This window comes from Dama dama, chromosome 33 (genome assembly GCF_033118175.1).
Source record: "Dama dama isolate Ldn47 chromosome 33, ASM3311817v1, whole genome shotgun sequence".
NCBI lineage: Eukaryota > Metazoa > Chordata > Mammalia > Artiodactyla > Cervidae > Dama > Dama dama.
This window is the reverse complement of record NC_083713.1, coordinates 3,722,370-3,741,409: the sequence shown is the minus strand read 5'-3', so window position 1 is coordinate 3,741,409 and position 19,040 is coordinate 3,722,370. Positions and strand designations below refer to the sequence as shown.

The 19,040-nt window shown below is 40.9% G+C and overlaps 1 protein-coding gene and 1 pseudogene across 1 annotated transcript in view; one reads left to right on the top strand and one right to left on the bottom strand.

Annotated features, from left to right (window-relative positions):
• The window catches only part of HERC2 (HECT and RLD domain containing E3 ubiquitin protein ligase 2), a 238,172-nt gene that overhangs the window by 173,935 nt on the left and 45,197 nt on the right, over window positions 1-19,040 (top strand). Inside the window, exons 66-70 of the mRNA XM_061135706.1 lie at window positions 5,693-5,864; window positions 7,287-7,476; window positions 8,036-8,176; window positions 14,192-14,383; window positions 17,065-17,218. Of these exons, the coding sequence (XP_060991689.1) occupies window positions 5,693-5,864; window positions 7,287-7,476; window positions 8,036-8,176; window positions 14,192-14,383; window positions 17,065-17,218 (849 nt within the window). The remainder of the gene's footprint in view (window positions 1-5,692; window positions 5,865-7,286; window positions 7,477-8,035; window positions 8,177-14,191; window positions 14,384-17,064; window positions 17,219-19,040) is intronic.
• Window positions 1,991-2,341, bottom strand: LOC133050855 (NADH dehydrogenase [ubiquinone] 1 alpha subcomplex subunit 5-like; annotated as a pseudogene).

Below are 19,040 nucleotides of genomic sequence, written 5' to 3'. Positions count from 1 at the left end.
GCATACAGGTATCTCAAGGGGCAGGTCAAGGTGGTCTGGTATTCCCATCTCATTCAGAATTTTCCACAGTTTATTGTGATCCACACAGTCAAAGGCTTTGGCATAAAGCAGCTGCTACTATTAAGTTGCTTCAGTTGTGTCCGACTCTGTGCGACCCCATAGACGGCAGCCCACCAGGCTCCGCCTGGTTCTCCAGGCAAGAACACTGGAATAGGTTGCCATTTCCTTCTCCAGTGAAGGAAAGTGAAAAGTGAAAGTGAAGTTGCTCAGTCGTGTCTGACTCTTCACGACCCAATGGACTGCAGCCTACCAGGCTCCTCTGTCCATGGGATTTTCCAGGCAAGAGTACTGGAGTGGGTTGCCATTGCCTTCTCTGACCAATAAAGCAGAAATAGATGTTTTTCTGGAACTCTCTTGCTTTTTTGATGATCCAGCGGATGTTGGCAGTTTGATCTCTGGTTCCTCTGCCTTTTCTAAAACCAGCTGTAACATCTGGAAGTTCATGGTTCACGTATTGCTGAAGCCTGGCTTGGAGAATTTTGAGCATTACTTTACTAGCATGTTAGATGAGTGTAATTGTGCAGTAGTTTGAGCATTCTTTGGGATTGCCTTTCTTTGGGATTGGAATGAAAACTGACCTTTTCCAGTCCTGTGGCCACTGCTGAGTTTTCCAAATTTGCTGGCATATTGAGTGCAGCACTTTCACAGCATCATCTTTTAGGATTTGAAATAGCTCAACTGGGATTCCATCACCTCCACTAGCTTTGTTTGTAGTGATGCTTCCTAAGGCCTACCTGACTTCACATTCCAGGATGTCTGGATCTGAGTGATCACACCATCTTGATTATCTGGGTCATGAAGATCTTTTTTGTATAGTTCTTATGTGTATTTTTGCCACCTCTTCTTAATATCTTCTGCTTCTTTTAGGTCCATACTGTTTCTGTCCTTTATTGAGCCCATCTTTGCATGAAATGTTCCCTTGGTATTTCCAGTTTTCTTGACAAGATCTCTAGTCTTTCCCATTGTATTGTTTTCCTCTATTTCTTTGTATTGATCGCTGAGGAAGGCTTTCTTATCTCTCCTTCTTATCCTTTGAAAGTCTGCATTCAAATGGGTATTTCTTTCCTTTTCTCTTTTGCTTTTCACTTCTCTTCTTTTCACAGCTATTTGTAAGGACTTCTCAGACAGTCATTTTGCTTTTTTGCATTTCTTTTTCTTGGGAATGGTCTTGATCCCTGTCTCCTGTACAGTGTCACAAACCTCCGTCCATAGTTCATCAGGCACTCTGTCTATCAGATCTAGTCCTTTAAATCTATTTCTCACTTCCATTGTATTATCATCAGGGATTTGATTTAGGTCATACCTGAATGGTTTAGTGGTTTTCCCCACTTTCTTCAGTTTAAGTCTGAATTTGGCAATAAGGAATTCATGATCTGAGCCACAGTCAGCTCCCGGTCTTGCTTTTGCTGACTGTATAGAGCTTCTCCATCTTTGGCTGCAGCGGATATAATCAATCTGATTTCAGCATTGGCCATCTGGTGATGTCCATGTGTAGAATCTTGTGTTGTTGGAAGAGGGTGTTAGCTATGACCAGTGCATTCTCTTGGCAAAACTGTTATTAGCCTTTGCCCTGCTTCATTCTGTCCTCCAAGGCCAAATTTGCCTGTTATTCCAGGTGTTTCTTGACTTCCTACTTTTGCATTCCAGTCCCCTGTAATGAAAAGTACATCTTTTTTGGGTGTTAGTTCTAGAAGGTCTTGTAGGTCTTCACAGAACCGTTCAACTTCGGCTCTTCAGTAATTTGAGTAGCTGCTGTATAAATCAAAAATTGATTCACACACCCCTGGTGCCATAAATATCCATTTTGTCAAGTCTCCTAAATGTGTTCCTGTATCAGTTTTCTTGATCATAAGATGAATATGAAAATATTTTCAATATAAAAGTATTTTTAGTTATATAGTTTCCCATGAAGACACTAGTCACTTAATGTTTATATTACCCATTTCCATTGGTTGGCAGGAGGCTCTTCCACTGAGGACTCCCAGGTTTTCCACTCCACCATTTTTCTCACAGACTTAATTCATTTTCAGCCTAAAAAAACACCTCTTCTATTTGACCACCCTGAAGTTGCTCTTCTAATTTTATAACCTTTGGTTCCGTTTTAACTGTACCCAGCTTCTCATTTGTAGTCTGTACTATGTACCTTCTATATGCTGCATTTTTAGGGAGTCATCCAAGAACATCCAAGAATCTTTGAATACAATATTCTAGCTTCTCATGTGGACTCTTAAATATAAGCTAGTCCCACAAGGCCAGTGGTCTTCTGTGGTCAGCCCACCATGACAGCCCAGTTTTATATATTTTTCAGCTTTATTTTTGACATATGGATTATTCTTTTCGTACCTTTTTGTGTTCTAGTTGCTTTAAAAAAAAAAAAAAAAAAGCCAGTTAAGAACTTTCACCTCCCTGTTCGTGATAGATACTGGTCTGTAGTTTTCTGTTAATGTCTCTGTCTGTCTGGCCTCACAGAATGAAGTGGTGTTTCCTTCTCTTTAGTTTTCCTTTTTGGGTAAATTTGGTATTATTTCAATAGAATTCATCATTGAAGCAATCTGGGCCTGGAGTTTCTTTTGTGTAGTGTTTTTAAACCAGAAGTTTAGTTCCTTTAAGATTTAGGGTTAGCTGTTTCTTTTTCAGTAAGATTTGTGTCTTTGATGGAAGTTTGACTTATTGGCATAAACTTGGTCTCAGTGTTTGCTTATTTTTCTGTTAATCTTTGTAGACTCTATAGTGGTGTTATTACTCATTCCTTATATTGGTAATTGTATCTTCTCTTCCCAGTTTGTCTATAGTTTCATCAGTTTTATTGAGTTTTTTCAAAGAACAAGCTTATGGTTTCCTTGATTTTTCTTCATTATTTTTCTGTTTTCTGTTTCACTGATCTTTAATCTTCATTCGTTTCTTCTAAGAAGCTTAGGTCATTGGCTGAGGGTCTTCCTACTTTTCTAGTGTAGACATTTACTCTCCTTGAGTAACTGACACTGACACCATTATGACAGATTATCCTCTTATCTATTTGCTTTGAAATCAAGTTTGACTGATAAGAATATGGGTACATGACAAACTATGGTATATTTTTTCCATTCTTTTTACTTTTAACCTACTAAAAAAACTTCCTGGTAGGCAACATATAGTTGGATTTGGCTTTTTAATTTTTTCTCTGGGACTCTCTAATTGGGGTGTTTACTTCACTCCCACTTAATGTGATTATGAATATATTTGTTTTCAATCAGTATCCTGCTATTTGTTTTGTATTGTATTAGTCCTAGCTGTTTATTGTTTTTTTCTGCTCTTTTTCTGCCTTTCTTTGAATTAATTGTTCTTTTTGATGTTGTATTTTCTCCTTTGTTTTCTTTGAGCTCTAACTTTCTGTGTCATTTTAGTGGTTGTTTTAGGAATTATGCACCTTTAATGTATCATAGTCTGCCTTTAGCTGATTCCCTCATAGGTCAGTTGGTAAAGAATCTGACTGCAATGCAGGAGACTCAGGTTTGATTGCTGGGTGGGAAAGATCCCCTGGAGAAGGAAATAGCAACCCACTCCAGTATTCTTGCCTGGAGAATCCCATGGACAGAGGAGCCTGGCAGACTACAGTCCGTGGGGTCGCAAAGAGTTGGACTCAACTTAGCGACTAAACCCACCACCTTCAGGTGATACTACACTGTCTCATGTATAGTATATGAATCATACGGTAATATATCTCCGTTTCTTCCCTCCCAGCCATAGTGCTGTTTCTGTTATGTGCTTCTTTGTATGTTGTAAATGTTACAGTTTAAATTAATTTTTCTAAACATCAGGTTATCTATTTAAATGAGTTAAATAATAAGAAAAGAATATCTATATTTACTCACATAGTTACTCTTTCCAGTGTTCCTCATTTCTTTGTGGAGATCCATTTTCCATCTCGAATCATTTTTCTTCTGCTTGAAGGAATTCCTTTTTTATGTCTTGTCAGCTCAGATCTGCGATTCTTCCTTTCAGCTTCTTATGGCTAAACTAGTAATTATTTTACTTCATGTTTGCAACATATTTTAGCTGACTGTAAAATTTTACGTTGACATTGTTTTCATGGAGAATTTGCTGTCATTTTTGTTCTTCTGTACATAGCATGTCTTTTATCTAAGACTGCTTTTAGGATTTTCTTTTTATTTCTCTGGTTTTTATTTTCATGGTTCAAGCACTTCTGGTTCATTGTGCTTCTTAGATCTTTGGGTTTTAAGTTTTCTTCCATTTTGTAAAATTGTCAGTCACTGTTGTTCAGAAAAATTTTTTTCCGGTACCTTTGGGAAGTCTAGTTCCATGTATATTAGGACTCCTCAGGTTGTTGCACAGGTAAATGACCTTGTTCATTTTCAAACTGTTTTTCTGTGTTTCACGTGAATAGTTTCTGTTGCTGTTATCTTCACGTGCACTTGTCTTTGCTTCATTTTCTTATGCTGTCAATGTTACCAAACTGTTTAAATCTCAGACATCCTAGCTACTTCTCTAGAGATTTTGTTTGAGTGTTTTTTTTTTTTATCTTTCATGTCTCTGATTCTCTTTTGAACATATGGAATACAGATATAATAAGTATTTCAACTTAACTTATCTGCTGATGGTAATATCTGTGTCAATTCTGGATTGTTTAGATCAGTTGCTTTTTCTTCCTGTTTCTGAGTTGAGTGGTGTTTTCCTGCCTTTCTTCCAGCATGGTAACTGTTAGTTGGTTGCCATACATTGTGAGTTTTACCCTGAATGTTGCTGGAGATTTTTGTGTGTGTAATGCATCTTGAGCTTACATGCAGTTAAATTACTCTCAAAACAGTTTGATCCCTTTGGGTCTTTTTCTTGGATTTGTTGAGTGGATTCAGAGCTGATATTATTCAGGGACTAATAATTCCCTACCACTGGGTATTTTACTCAGTGCCTTGTGCATTATGAGGTCTTCTCTCTAGCTGATGGGAGCAGGCGGTAGCTGGGACCTCTGAGTTCTCCTAGCCCTTTCATACAAGTTCTTTCTGTGTCTCTGGGTCAGGCCCGTTTTTGTAGGCATCTTATCTGGATGAGTGAGAATGCCTGCCTGTCTCCAGGGCACTCTCTGTGTGACTTTTCCCTCTCTCATCCTGTCCTGTGGACTTTGGCCACATTGGACTCCCTGGCGCAGAGCCCGACCTCCCCTTCTCACAGAGACCACTGGCCTCCTTCTGGTTCTGTCCCTGTGCTGAGGCCTGGGAACTCTCAGGGCAGTGAGCTGGAACTTGTGTCTAACACTGTATATGGTGAACGTACTGGCTTCTCACCATTGTTTTGGATTTTTGTTTTGTTTTACATTTCATCAGTAAGTAAATATAGATAGTTATCAGAGTATTTTCATGGCTTATATATGTATAACATAAATTGTTGTAAGTGCATTTTGCAAAAGCATTTACATATTTTTGTAGTTATAGTGAACCTTCCATGAAAGTAACTTCTTTAGAGAAACAAAGATGTTTGTTTTTAAACTGCAAGATTATTAGTGAGACTGATATTTAATCTGTGAAATAGCAAAATGCAGATTGCAGTGTGCTTTGAAATGAAATGGAAAGGTCAAATTATAGAAATAGAGCAAACTCTGATCTTAAAAATTGAACCCAGTTTTATTTTACTTTTCCAGGTGTGCCTTCTGATGCTGATTCTTCTCCTGCCAGTAATAAAATCAATGGTGCAAATAATTCTAAACCAAACCGCCCTTCTCTTGCCAAGATTCTCCTATCATTAGATGGAAATCTGGCCAAACAACAGGCCTTATCTCATATACTTACAGCCTTGCAAATCATGTATGCCAGGTAGGCTTGTTTGCTAGCTTTTGAAATCCCACAATTATGTAAACTTTAGGTTTTTTTCATTTTTTGATGCAGGATGTTTGTTACTGTTTTTAAATACTATGAGTTTTAGGTCATACACCCTTTGATAGTGAATGATGGTATCGTTATGCTTTTCTTTAATGGAGGTTTAAATATGAATTAGAAAATCAAGTTGAAAAACATTGTCATTTTTCTTTATGGCCAATAAGCTTGAGACCTGTTTTGGGGGGAAGAATTAGTTGATGCTTATATATAGTAATATTTAGGACAGTTGTCATCTCCTTCACTCCTGATAAGGCAGAGATTTGATAGTGCTGTCTTTTCCTCCATTTTGCTGCTATTTTCATGCATACTAAATGAATGGCCCATCAGTCATTGTATTGTGGTTATGTACGTGATGAATAGAAATAAATACTTAGGGACATTAATTTAGACTAAAGGCTAACTTAGTTGTTGAGAGGCCATTTAGTCTTCGCTTCCTTGTGTGAGGCACCTTTGGTATCTGGCTTGCAATAAACACAAAATCACTAGGATGGTGACTGCAGCCATGAAGTTAGAAGATGATTGCTTCTTGGCAGGAAAGCTGTGGCAAACCTAGACCTAGTGTATTAAAAAACAAAGACATCATTTTGCCAACAAAGTCCATATAGTCAAGGCTATAATCAGTCTTTCCAGTAGTTATGTACAGATGTGAGAGCTGGACCATAAAGAAGGCAGAGTGCTGAAGAATTGATGCTTTCAAACTGTGGTGCTGGTGACGACTCTTGAGAACCCCTTGGAGAGCAAGGAGATCAAACCAGTTAATCTAAAGGAGATAAGTTCTGAATAGTCATTGGAAGGACAAATGCTGAAGCTCTAATACTTTGGCCATCTAATGTGAATAGCTGGAAAAGACTCTGATGCTGGGAAAGCTTGAAGGCAGAAGGAGAAGAGGGCAACAGAGGATGAGATGGTTGGATGGCATCACTGACTCAATGGACATGACCTTGGGCAAACTCCAGGAGACAGTGAGAGACAGGGAAGCCTGGCGTGCCTGCAGTTCATGGGGTTGCAAAGAGTTGGATATGACTTGGTGACCTAACAGCACAACCCCAAATTATCCTTAGACTCTTAACAACCAAGATGGTTTCTCAGAGAAATCCAGAGGCTTATTCTGGTCTGATTTTTATGCTGGCAGTTTTTCACCTGTTATCACTATGGTCGTTCAGTAAATAAGATCAGGAGTAAATATTTTAGGCAACAGATACCTAGTAATAACATTCAATATTTTTCTAAAACTCTTTTTTTATAGTTATCCTATAATAATGAGGGAATCCTTCAGTAAACAGTTGCCCTGCCCCCTGACTCTGCCATCCTGCAGAGGTAGATGCAGTTCACCACAGGCCTGACTTTCCCTCCTGACAGAGACACCGTGGTTGGGGCCCTGATGCCGGCCGGCATGGTTGCCCCGGTGGAGTGTCCTTCCTTCTCCTCCTCGGCACCCCCTTCTGACGTATCTGCCATGGCCAGTCCCATGAATGGAGAGGAGTGTGTGCTGGCTGTTGATATTGAAGACAGATTGAGTCCAAATCCATGGCAAGAAAAGAGAGGAGAGGTAAAAATAAACGGTAAAGCAGTAAAGCAGTGTTTGATCAGGAAGTGAAAGGTAGCTCATTTGTGTCTTATAAAGTGTAAGTCATTCTTTCACTTAATTCAGAATGTTTTTGTGTCTACTACTATGATTTTTGACTTGAATTAGTATTCTATTTAAAAGGATCCTTTTAGTGTGTAGATGGGAATAGTCTTTTAAAAAGTTGCTAAGTGCACCACACAGTTGTTCGTAATTCTGAAACTTGAACGCTCTGAAAACTAAAGGTTTTTGTAATTTAATTTGGGGAAAAGCCCAGCTTGGAGAGATGTGAGCTCATTTTAGTTGTTTTCATGTGATTGCTTGTGAATATTAATAGGTTTTCCTGGGAACATGAATATGCTTAACTTTGCGGAGCTGTCCCAGATTGTAGTGGAGGTGGTAGCTGGTAGTATAAATGTCTTGTTATCTCTGTAAAATCTGGCATATTCCAGATGACCTAATGGGTAAGTAAGCCTTTTGGAGTCAGATGGGAAGTGTGCCACGTTGCCAAGTTTGTCCTTTTTCTTCCTCATTTTCAAACTAGATTATCTCTTCTGAGGATGCTGTGACCCCTTCTGCAGTGACCCCATCTGCTTGCTCAGCTTCTTCTCGGCCGTTTATCCCAGTAACAGATGACCCAGGAGCTGCCAGCATCATTGCAGAAACCATGACCAAAACCAAAGAGGTCAAGGGGTTTTCTTCTTTAATGGTTTACTTTGAAATAATCTTAAATGTACACACAAATTGCATAAATATTTCCTAGAAATAGAACATGGTATAACTCCTTTGTACTATCTACCTAGATTCTCCAGTAGTTAGTGTTTCTAAACTGTTGGTGGGAGAGCTGCATGGCTTAATCCCAACCCTCCTTAAAGCTTCAGAGTGTGCTTCCTGATTATCAGGCAGGATCAATCCTGCCATTGATCAGGGACTATGTTCTGCCCCAGAGACCGACTCAGATTTTGCTCATTACAGGTCTAGAACCTGCCCAGGGGTGAGGGTTACCTCTTTTTGTTTTCAATATGGAACCATCCTTAAGTTCCTCTTTTTATAAGAAATGCCACAGGAATGATGCAGAGTTCTTTTCTGTGGAGGTGTGTGCATTGTTGATTTGCTGCATTACAGGTGATATTAATTCTTATTACTTTGTTAAATTTGTCTGCAAGATTTCTCCATTGGAAGTTAATAAATTTAAGAAAAGCATGTTTGTAGATATTCATGGGGAGATAATTTACTTTGAGACTATGTTACTACCTTATCCCTCATTGTGTTTTAATCTGCCAGTTTTTAGTATCTTGATAATTCCAGCTGGGTCCATTACTACTGTGATAATTGTCAAATGGTGATCTTTCAGATTTCATCATTCCTTTTGGAATACCATTGTTGCTATTCTTCAGTAGGGAAGAACTTTCCCTTTCATCTCATCTTTTTGTTGGTATATATTCATGGAATTCTATTTTACTCAAATAATGACATGTATTGCTATCATCATTTGATGCCCAAATTGTCCTAGACTTGGCCTTTCGTAGGCCTTTCCATCTAGCTTGTCTTTCTGATGTGTCCCCATATTTCTTTGAGCACTTTACTTTGTAGCACAGTCAGTTTAGTTCAGTCACTCAGGTCTGTCTGACTCTTTGCAACCCCATAGGCTGCAGGACTCCAGGCTTCCCTGGCCATCACCAATATGCGGAGCTTGCTCAAACTCATGTCCGTTGAGTTGGTGATACCATTCAACCATCTCATCCTCTGTCGTCCCCTTCTCCTCCTGCCTTCAGTCTTTCCAGTATCAGGGTCTTTTCCAGTGAGTCAGTTCTTTGCATCAGGTGGCCAGAGTGTTGGAGCTTCAGCTTCAGCATCAGTCCTTCCAATGAATATTCAGGACTGGTTTCTTTTAGGATTGAATCTCTTTGCAGTCCAAGGGACTCTCAAGAGTCTTCTCCAACATCACAGTTCAGAAGCATCAATTCTTTGGTGCTCAGCTTTCTTTATGGTGCAACTCTCACATCTATACGTGACTACTGGAAAAACCATAGCTTTGACTAGGTGGACCTTTGTCGGCAAAGTAATGTCTCTGCTTTTTAATACGCTGTCTAGGTTGGTCATGACTTTTTCCCAAGAAGCAAGCGTCTTTTAGTTTCATGACTGCAGTCACTACCTGCGGTGATTTGGAATCCAAAAAAATTAAGTCTCTCACAGTTTCCATTGTTTCCCATCTGTTTGCCATGAAATGATGGGACCGATGCCATGATCTTCATTTTTTGAATGTTGAACTTTAAGTCAACCTTTTCACTCTCCCCTTTCACTTTCATCAAGAGGCTCTTTAGTTTCTCTTTGCTTTCTGCCATAAAGGTGGTGTCATCTGCATATCTGAGGTTAGTGATATTTCTCCCGGCACTCTTGATTCCAGCTTGTGCTTCATCCAGCCCAACATTTTGCATGATGTACTCTGCATGTAAGTTAAATAAGCAGGGTGACAATATACAGCCTTGACATACTCCCTTCCCAATTTAGAACCAGTCCGTTGTTCCATGTCCAGTTCTAACTGTTGCTTGATGACCTGCATACAGGTATCTCAGGGGGCAGGCAAGGTGGTCTGGTAGTCCCATCTCTTTCAGAGTTTTCCACAGTTTCTTGTGATCCACACATCAAAGGCTTTAGTGTAGTCAGTGAAGCAGATGATTTTCTGCAATTCTAAGATTCAGAGGATGTGGCAGTTTGATCTCTGCTTCCTCTGCCTTTTCTAAATCCAGCTTGTACATCTTGAAGTTCTCAGTTCATGTACTGTTGAAGCCTAGCTTAGAGAATATTGAACATTACTTTGCTAGCATGTGAGGTGAGTGCAGTTGTGCAGTAGTTTGAACATTATTTGGCATTGCCTTTCTTTGGGATTGGACTGAAAACTGACCTTTCCTAGTCTTGGCCACTGCTGAGTTTTCCACATTTGCTGGCATATTGAGTGCAGCACTTTAACAGTATCATCTTTTAGGATTTGAACTAGCTCAACTGGAATTCCATCACCTCCACTAGCTTTGTTCATAGTGATGCTTCCTCAGGCCCACTTGGGTTCTCACTCCATGATGTCTGGCTCTAGGTGAGTGATAACACCATCGTGGTTATCTGGGTCATTAAGATCTTTTTGTATAGTTCTTCTGTGTATTCTTGCCACTTCATCTTAATAGCTTCTGCTTCTGTTAGATCTGTACTGTTACTTTCCTTTATTGAGCCCATCTTTGCCTGAAACGTTCCCTTGGTATCTCTGATTTTCTTGAAGAGATCTCTAATCTTTCCCGTTTTATTGTTTTCCTCCATTTCTTTGATCACTGAGGAAGGCTTTCTTATCTCTCTCTGCTGTTCTTTGGAACTCTGCATTCAGATGGGTGTATCTTTTTTTTTTTTCTCCTTTGCCTTTCACTTCTCTTCTTTTATCAGCTATTTGTAAAGCTTCCTCAGACACCATTTTGCCTTTTTACATTTCTTTTTCTTGCGGATGGTTTTGATCATGGCTTTCTGTACAGTGTTATAAACTTCCGTCCATAGTTCATCAGGCAGTCTGTCTATCATATCTAATCCCTTGAATCTATTTGTCACTTCCACTGTTTAATCATAAGGGATTTTATTTGGTTCTTACCTGAATGGTGTAGTGGTTTTCTCTACTTTCTTCATGATCTGAGCCACAGTCAGCTCCTAGTCTTGTTTTTGGTGACTGTATAGAGCTTCTCCATCTTTGGCTGCAAAGAATGCAGCCAAATGGTGATGTCAGTCTGATATCCGTATTGACTATCTGGTGATGTCCATGTGTAGAGTCAGCTCTGGTGTTGGAAGAGGGTGTTTGCTATGACCAGTACATTCTCTTGGTGAAACTCTGTTACCCTTTTTGTACTCCAGGGCCTAACTTGCCTATTGGATTGCTTTGCTATTTTGTTAAGGATTTTTGTACTATATCTTCTCCTGACTTGCATTAAAGCGTAGTACTGGCCTCCTAGATGAGTTAGGTTGTGTTCCTCTTCTGTTTGTTGGAAGAGTTTGTGAAAGATTGGTGTCAGTTCTTTAAATATTTGGTAGAATTTTCTCTCTTCGAACATGTTCCCATTATTCTTTTATTTTGTTGTTTCCTGCACAACACAGAATTCTAGGTTCATCAGGATGTTTTATGCTGCAGTACAGAAATCATATTTCTCCAAAACCTCATGGTTCTTTTTCTTGCAGCATGGTATTTCAAAGCCAAGATCTGAAATATCTTTTTTTTTCTGTGGCGGGAAGTGTAATTCATCTCCTTTCTTACTGGGCAGAACTAGAAAATACGTGTGTTTATATGCTTTCAATAAGTTATGCATGTTAATATTTATTTTGGCATATACCTACATGTTTTGAAAACCAGTCAGTACTAATAACTGCACAGGATTCATTCCAGTTTCTTCCTTTTCTGTGCTGATCATGCTCTTCTCTGGAAGTGGGGACTCTGGCTCCTCTATTGACAGTTTAGTAACTTCCCTCGGGTAGCCGCCTTTGTGTTTGGCTGCCTCTCCTCGCCCACGTGGATCCCTCCTTCCCCTGCACAGCTTCTGGCACTCAAAACCAGGCTGCCTGTGCAGGGATGACCTCTCATCCTGCTTGACCCACCCCTATCCCCAGTGCCAGCTGGCCCAAAGCAGGAATACCTTCCACTTGGCTTGGCTCTGTCACATTGCGGCCTCTCCCCCCTGCGATGTGGATGCCCTCCCAAGCCTACTCAAGTGCTCCTTATCCCAGGCCATCTCATCCTGCTCACGTGGTCTCCCTTGCCACCATATTCACCTTGTGAACAAGCATATTATCTTCAATTACATTTAGAACTCTTAATTTTTTGTGCTGTTACTAGTGACAAAAATATATGCTATGGACAATATTCATAACCTGTAGTAATAAGAAAATTGATATTTGTAAATTAGATGTCTGGACTCCACTTGTGATATTTGGCAATCTCCTAAGGTGAGGTCTTAATGTAGAAATTAATCTGAATTACGCAAAATTTTTTTTTTTTAGGTAGAAGAAAGATGGTATAATTTCTTTCTTACCAATTTATTTATGAGGCATAGGCATCATCCAGATTATAGCCTGAAATTACTATCATTTCAATTTTGTTTGTTTCATTAATAACAGGAAAGTAATTTTCATGTTAGTTTTGGGCACAGTGGTCAAGAATCTGCCTGCTAATGCAGGAGACACGAGATGCGTGTTTGATCCCTGGGTTTGGGAAGATTCCCTGGAAGACGACATGGCAACCCACTCCAGTATGCTTGCCTGGGGAATCCCATGGACAGAGGAGCTTGTCAGGCTATACAGTCCATGGGGTCGCAAAAGAGTCAGACATGACTTAGTGACTAAACAACAGCAAGGTTATGCAGCTGGTGATTTTATTTTTCAGCTATTCCTTTGGATTTGTTCTCTCTTTTTTTTTTAAACAACCCACCAAAAAAATGTTTGGTATTGTTTCAAATAAGACCAAAGATGTTATATATGACTAATATATTCCACCAAATGTTTTTGCTGGTCTTCAGTGAATGAGATTCTGGAGTGTCTTCGTTTCTGATGCACTTCACTTGCTGATTCCCTGTGTCTTCACTTGAAGGTGGGATCAGGGTCTATTTCTTTTCAGGGAGAAACCATGCTCCTGCCTCAGAGCTATGGTTTCCAGGGCCAACTTGAGCATTGATGGAGTCTACACATTGTTGGGATCATATTCCCCTTAAGATTACTAAGTGGGGCTTGTGCTTTCCCTGGCTTGTTTCTGTTTCTGAAAACCACTGACAGTGATTTCACTGAGATCCACAAAGCAAGAGAGCAGAGAAGAGATACTTGTGGCATCTTGTTCTTTTCCCTGGAGAGCTGGCCTCTACCTAGGAAGCAGGAAGGGCTCAGGTCCCTGATACCCACTCCCTCTGAGCTCAGAAGCTGTCGGATCTCCCTGTTACCTTCCGTAAGCCAGACCCACTGCCAGCCTTCACGAGGCTCCTTTGTGGTGGCAGAGGCTGTGGGATGACTGTCCTGGGCAGGAAACCCTCGTGACGTGGGATTGTGACGGGTCAGTGATGCTGTCCCAGGCAAACAAGCAATTCCTTTTTCTGCTGATGTGGAAAGAGGTAAATAATCACAGGTGTGGTTTGTTTTAACTGACATATTGTGAATGAGAAGTAAAAGGGGAGTACTGAGAAGACTGTTTTCTTCTTAACAGTACCTAAGGAATAAGAGATTATGAGCAATGTTTATATGTCAGTAAGTCCATTAAGTAAAACTCTGAGAAAGAATTATGGAGAGGATCTAGGCAACAGATGTAAAAGTACAGTGTACAAACGCAGTTGACAGAAGATCCCAAACATATCCTGTGGTGGTAGATTTTACATGGTGAGATTTCATTTGAAGTCTCCCCTTGAAACACACCTCAGGTATGAAGCTGGTCACAGTATAAATTGTCATTTCTTTACAGTCTAGGCATTCCTTTTGACAGCTGCTATTGATAATTTGTAAAATAGTTGATTGATTTTGAAAGCTTGGTACACAGTGGTGTAGATTTAGGGGCCTGTTACTTCTTATTCTAGTATTTCATGGTTTTAAATACCTCAGAAAGTTCCTTGCTCATCACTGGCAATCATGTATCCTTTGAGTTCTTGACTGTTTGTCTGTTACTGTATGATTCCCCATTTTAATTGTTGAACTTTTTTAGGATGTTGAAAGCCAGAATAAAGCGTCAGGCGCAGAACTTCAGCCCTTGGATGAGTTCACCAGTTTGCTGGTGGTGGACGACACACGTGTCATGGTGGACCTGCTCAAGCTGTCTGTGTGTGGCCGGGCGGGGGACAAGGGCCGGGACGTGCTTTCAGCTGTGCTGTCTGGCATGGGCACTGCCTACCCGCAGGTGAGCTGCAGGGGGGCGGCTGGGCCGGAGGTCTGCTGCCGTCCTGTGCTTGAAGGGCTTCTGGCGAAAACGAGTCCCTTCTCTGCCATCTGCTGACGTGCTCCTCAGTTTGCCTTTTAACATTGTCTTAGTATTTTAGAATTTAGAAATTTCTAGCTTTTGCAAAGTCAGATCTGCCGAGCCTTCTCATTTATGGCTTCTGGATTTTGTACTACATTGTAAACATGGAATGAGCATGACATTGTGTAAGAAGCCTCTCAGGCTTCCTTGATTCATCTTTGTTTTCATTTGTTACTTTCTTACTGGAATATAATTGCTTTACAATGTCGTATTACTTTTGTTATACCAACATCATGAATCAGCCATATGTATATATATAGATTATGTATCCCCTCCCTCTTGAGCTTCCCTCCCACCGCCTCATCCCACCTCTCTGGGTCACCACAGAGTACCAAGCTGAGCTTCATTTGTTATTATGTTTACCTTTTTGAACCATCTGGAATTTATCTTGATATAGGGGATAAAGTAGGGATTCAGCTTTACTTTTTCCTAGACAGCAAACATGTTGCAGCAACACAATTTATTGACTGAATCCATCTTCTTCCCAGTGACTTGAAGGCCACGCTTATTGTATTGTAAACTTCTGTACTTATTTGGGTCCTTTATAGACTTTTTTTGGTTCCATTATTCTAGCTTTTATGCTTTAATATCACCGTGTTTTTAACTCTTGACTATTTAAAGTAGGTTTCAGTGTTTGGTAGCACTGGGCTCGGTAGGACTCTCTGCCCTGATGATCTGTACCTGAGCCACCCAGTGTGCTGACTCCTAGCCACGGACGGCTCTTGAGCTCTTGAAATGTAGCTAGTGCCCCTGCGGCACTGACGTTTTCATTGTATTTCACTTTAAGTTTGAACAGCCGCATGTGGCTAATGTCAGGTATCAAGTCAGTGTCATGAGTGCACCTTAGAAGTAGAACCCATCAGTTCTGAAGCCCCGGGCTTCCTTAAGGCCCCTTGCCGCTTATGCGCAGCCCTGCTCTGCCTCAGCACCGGCCTTGTCAGGGGGTCTGCGGCCACACGCCCCCTGCAGCTGCGTCACATGTGCTCGATTTCCTTGTCCCCACCACCAAGACCGTAATGTACTTAGGAATGCTTGAGTGTTCTTGAAATCATAGTAAATGATTTGGTAGATATTTTAGGGGCTTGTTAGTTCTTAATCAGATTCAGGAAGAACTGAAAAGTTATAGGTTTCCTACTTCGTAGTTTTTCAAGGCAAGTTACTTGGCATAATTCTGAGAGATTAAATCAGGGTGAATTTCCATAAGCAAAATATTAATGTTTTTACAAGTGTATTGCATTTGTGAGAGGAAAGGATGGAATGAGAACGTGGATTTAAAGTAATAATACCTAGGATTTGTTGTATACATATCTTCCAGGCCTGGTTCTTGGTGCATTCGCTGAGTACAGAGCACAGGCTTTCCCTTTGTTTTACAGATAAGAAAGCTGAAGCTCACAGTGGTCGTTACTCCCTCAAGGACACTCAGGTTTCTGGTGGATGGGAGAAATGATCGTGATCTCTGAGGGCAGAACCACACCTGTGACCCCTCTGTCACCCTCTTCTCAGAGTTTATTTGCCTCTCTTGGGGTCCTGGCTGTCTTTGCAGAAGAAAGTGTTAAAGCCCAGAACACCCCTGCTGGGCTGTGCATTAGGAGTTAGGTGACATCAACATTTCAAACTCAAGGGGAGACAGAAACAGAGATGGGGACTTTCTTCCAACTTTCCTGGCCAGTGGCAGGTGCTGCTCTTATGTCCCATCCTGATCTAGTATTTGAGACTCTTTAAACAAGAGAAACTTTTGCATTCATAATTATAAAACCTAAATTATGGCAATGAGTATAGTTTGTCATTAATGAAACTTCTTACTAAGATAATCTTTATTATCTAAATACAAGGAAAAATAGATTAAAATAATCATTTCTGGAAGAAGAGAGAATGGTTTCATTATGTTTTTCTAAATTTAAAAACTTTGGAAGTTAATGTATTATTACTGTAACAACGTATTGTTTGTTTTTAAAATAGCAGTCAAAATATAATCACCAGTATTGGCCATTTAAATGGTGTGACTCACTAAAATTTTAAAATGAAGTCTGAGCATTATGGATTGTTGGGCGAGTATGGTATGGGGGCTGACCCTAAATGTCTTGGGTCAGGAGACACCCCGGGTTTCTCATTTCAGATGCTGTCTACCCCTGTTCAGCCTCAGCAGCTGGGTCATCCCTCTCCATTCCTGCTCCTCTTGCTTGACCCCATGCCTTCTAGGATCTTGGTCATTTTTATCACCTTCTGCTCCTTGCTTGAAAGTTTTGTTCCTGGGCAGACTTTCCTCACTAGGACATAACCTTATCTTGATGTGAAGAGAAAGTGTTGAGATGACGGGCATTTCGTTTCATCATTTGGCATGTATGTCAGCTGCTTCCTTATTCCTTGTGCGTAGATCCCTCCAAGCTTCTCAGCACCCCTGCCAACTCTGCTGTCATGATTTTATCAGTGAGGAGACTGAGCCCTGACTGAAACTAGATGTCTCAAACTCCCAGGCTCTCCATGCCCCCGTCCCTGTGGAAAGAACTGAACCGGGCAGGCATCCTGATGTCTTCCTGCTTTGTCCCCCGCTTCCCCCACAGGTGGCAGATATGTTGTTGGAGCTCTGCGTCACCGAGTTGGAGGATGTGGCCACAGACTCACAGAGTGGCCGCCTGTCCTCGCAGCCTGTGGTGGTGGAGAGTAGCCATCCCTACACCGACGACACGTCGTCCAGCGGCACAGTGAAGATCCCAGGTACTGAGGGCTGGCCCCAGGGAGCAGACGGCGTCATACAAAAGCTGCCTGTAGAACGGCTTCATTTCTGCCATTGCATCAGCTGAAGCAGCCGTCCTTGTTTTACATTAAAAAAAAGCAACAGAATTGCTTTAGAGTCACTTTTCCCACCTTTTCTAGAAACCTCAGTTACCCAAAACATGATACAGGAAACTATGCAAAGTGAATGTTTAACTTAATGCTTATGAGGTGGATGCCTTAGCTGCCGAAACTCAGATCTAGAAGTAATCCTCTGCCTGTTCCCAGAAGCCTTCCTTGTGTCACCCGCTCTGATGTGACATGGTGCTGGCTTGTATTTCTGGGCAATTTCTGTTAGCCACGTGTGCATTCTCATAACTCTCTTGATTAAACAGTTTCCATCTTTCAAGTCTCTTTTAACCTGTAGCTTCTTCCTTTTTTTTTCAACAATTCATCCCGGCTGCACTTTAACCTGTTGCTCAGTCCTGTCTTGCCACCCGATGACCCCTAATTCATCGGCCTGATTGGTTCCGCCGGACCCTCTGACAGGACTGTTAGTGTTCGTGATCCAGTGCCTGGAAGCGTCTAGTATCCACTTGTCTCTCCTTTTGTGATGGCAGCAGCTACTGATGCTCACTGCCTGAGGCCATTAAATCCACTGGTGGTTGCAAAATGGTGCTATTCTAATTATTTCATTTCTTTCCCATTTATTAGCTAGATTACTTTATATAGGGACATTTTCCCTGATTCTTTGGTTGGTTACCCAGGAGCACTGTTTGTATAAGAAAGGCAGGATAAAAGCTTGATTCTTTTCTTCTTTTTACATTTTCACGAGAATGGACACATCATCCTTTGAAGGTGACCAGTTATTTTGGGGTTTTTTTTGGCTGTGCCTCACAGCTTCTGGGATCTTAGTTTCCTGACCAGAGACTGAACCCAGACTGACAGATGGGGAAGCACCAAATCCTTAACACGAGTTAGTCAGAAAATTACCTGTTTTTTCTTTTACATCATGAACCCATGGACTTAAACATGTATGATGGGCTTTCATCCATTATGACTATTGTCCCATTGAAGCTCAAACTATCGCATCTCCAGACCTTGAGCTCCTTGTTGCGTTTGGCTCTTGGCACTGATTCCGGTCCAGTGGTTACTTCCTTGTAGTCTAATAAGACTAGATGCTTTAGGCTCATCACGTCGTTTCTCCTCTCCACCTGGAATCTACCCTGGTGTCTTTTAGTGGAGATGGCATTTTAGATCACTGGGCTGTTGTTGTTTCTAGACTTTTTCAGTGGATAGAGACAGGGTAAATGAGTGGACATTCAAACTGACTGACGACTGACCGACTTTCTTTTGAGTTCATAATGATGTGATAGATCCAAATTCAGAACTACACGTTTCTATTTGTACTTAACTTCTTCTGTTACATCTGTGTTTCTTTTCTGCCCCAAAATCCTGGTTCTACGACAGAGGAATGATAGAATTAGAATATCTCATAATTACTTATTTACTTTATCCCATATCACAGGCACAAAGACTCAGGGTACTAGTCTAACACTACCAGATAGGTGTACGGTTACTGAAAATAGTTAACAAAATTTTTTCTTGGTTTCTTGCTCTCTTCATTGTTGCGATTTGATTAGATTGGTCATCCTATAAATCCCAGAGCATAACAGCTATTGCATACTCTGCTTTCTTCCTGTTAATCTTCATTTAGTTCTAGTTGTCTCCTTCCTTACAATGACTGTCTGAAGCTCACTCTCTTGTCAGTTCCTCAGCAAGGCTCAGAGGGTGATAGTCCCGACATGAGTCAACTTGTTCTAAG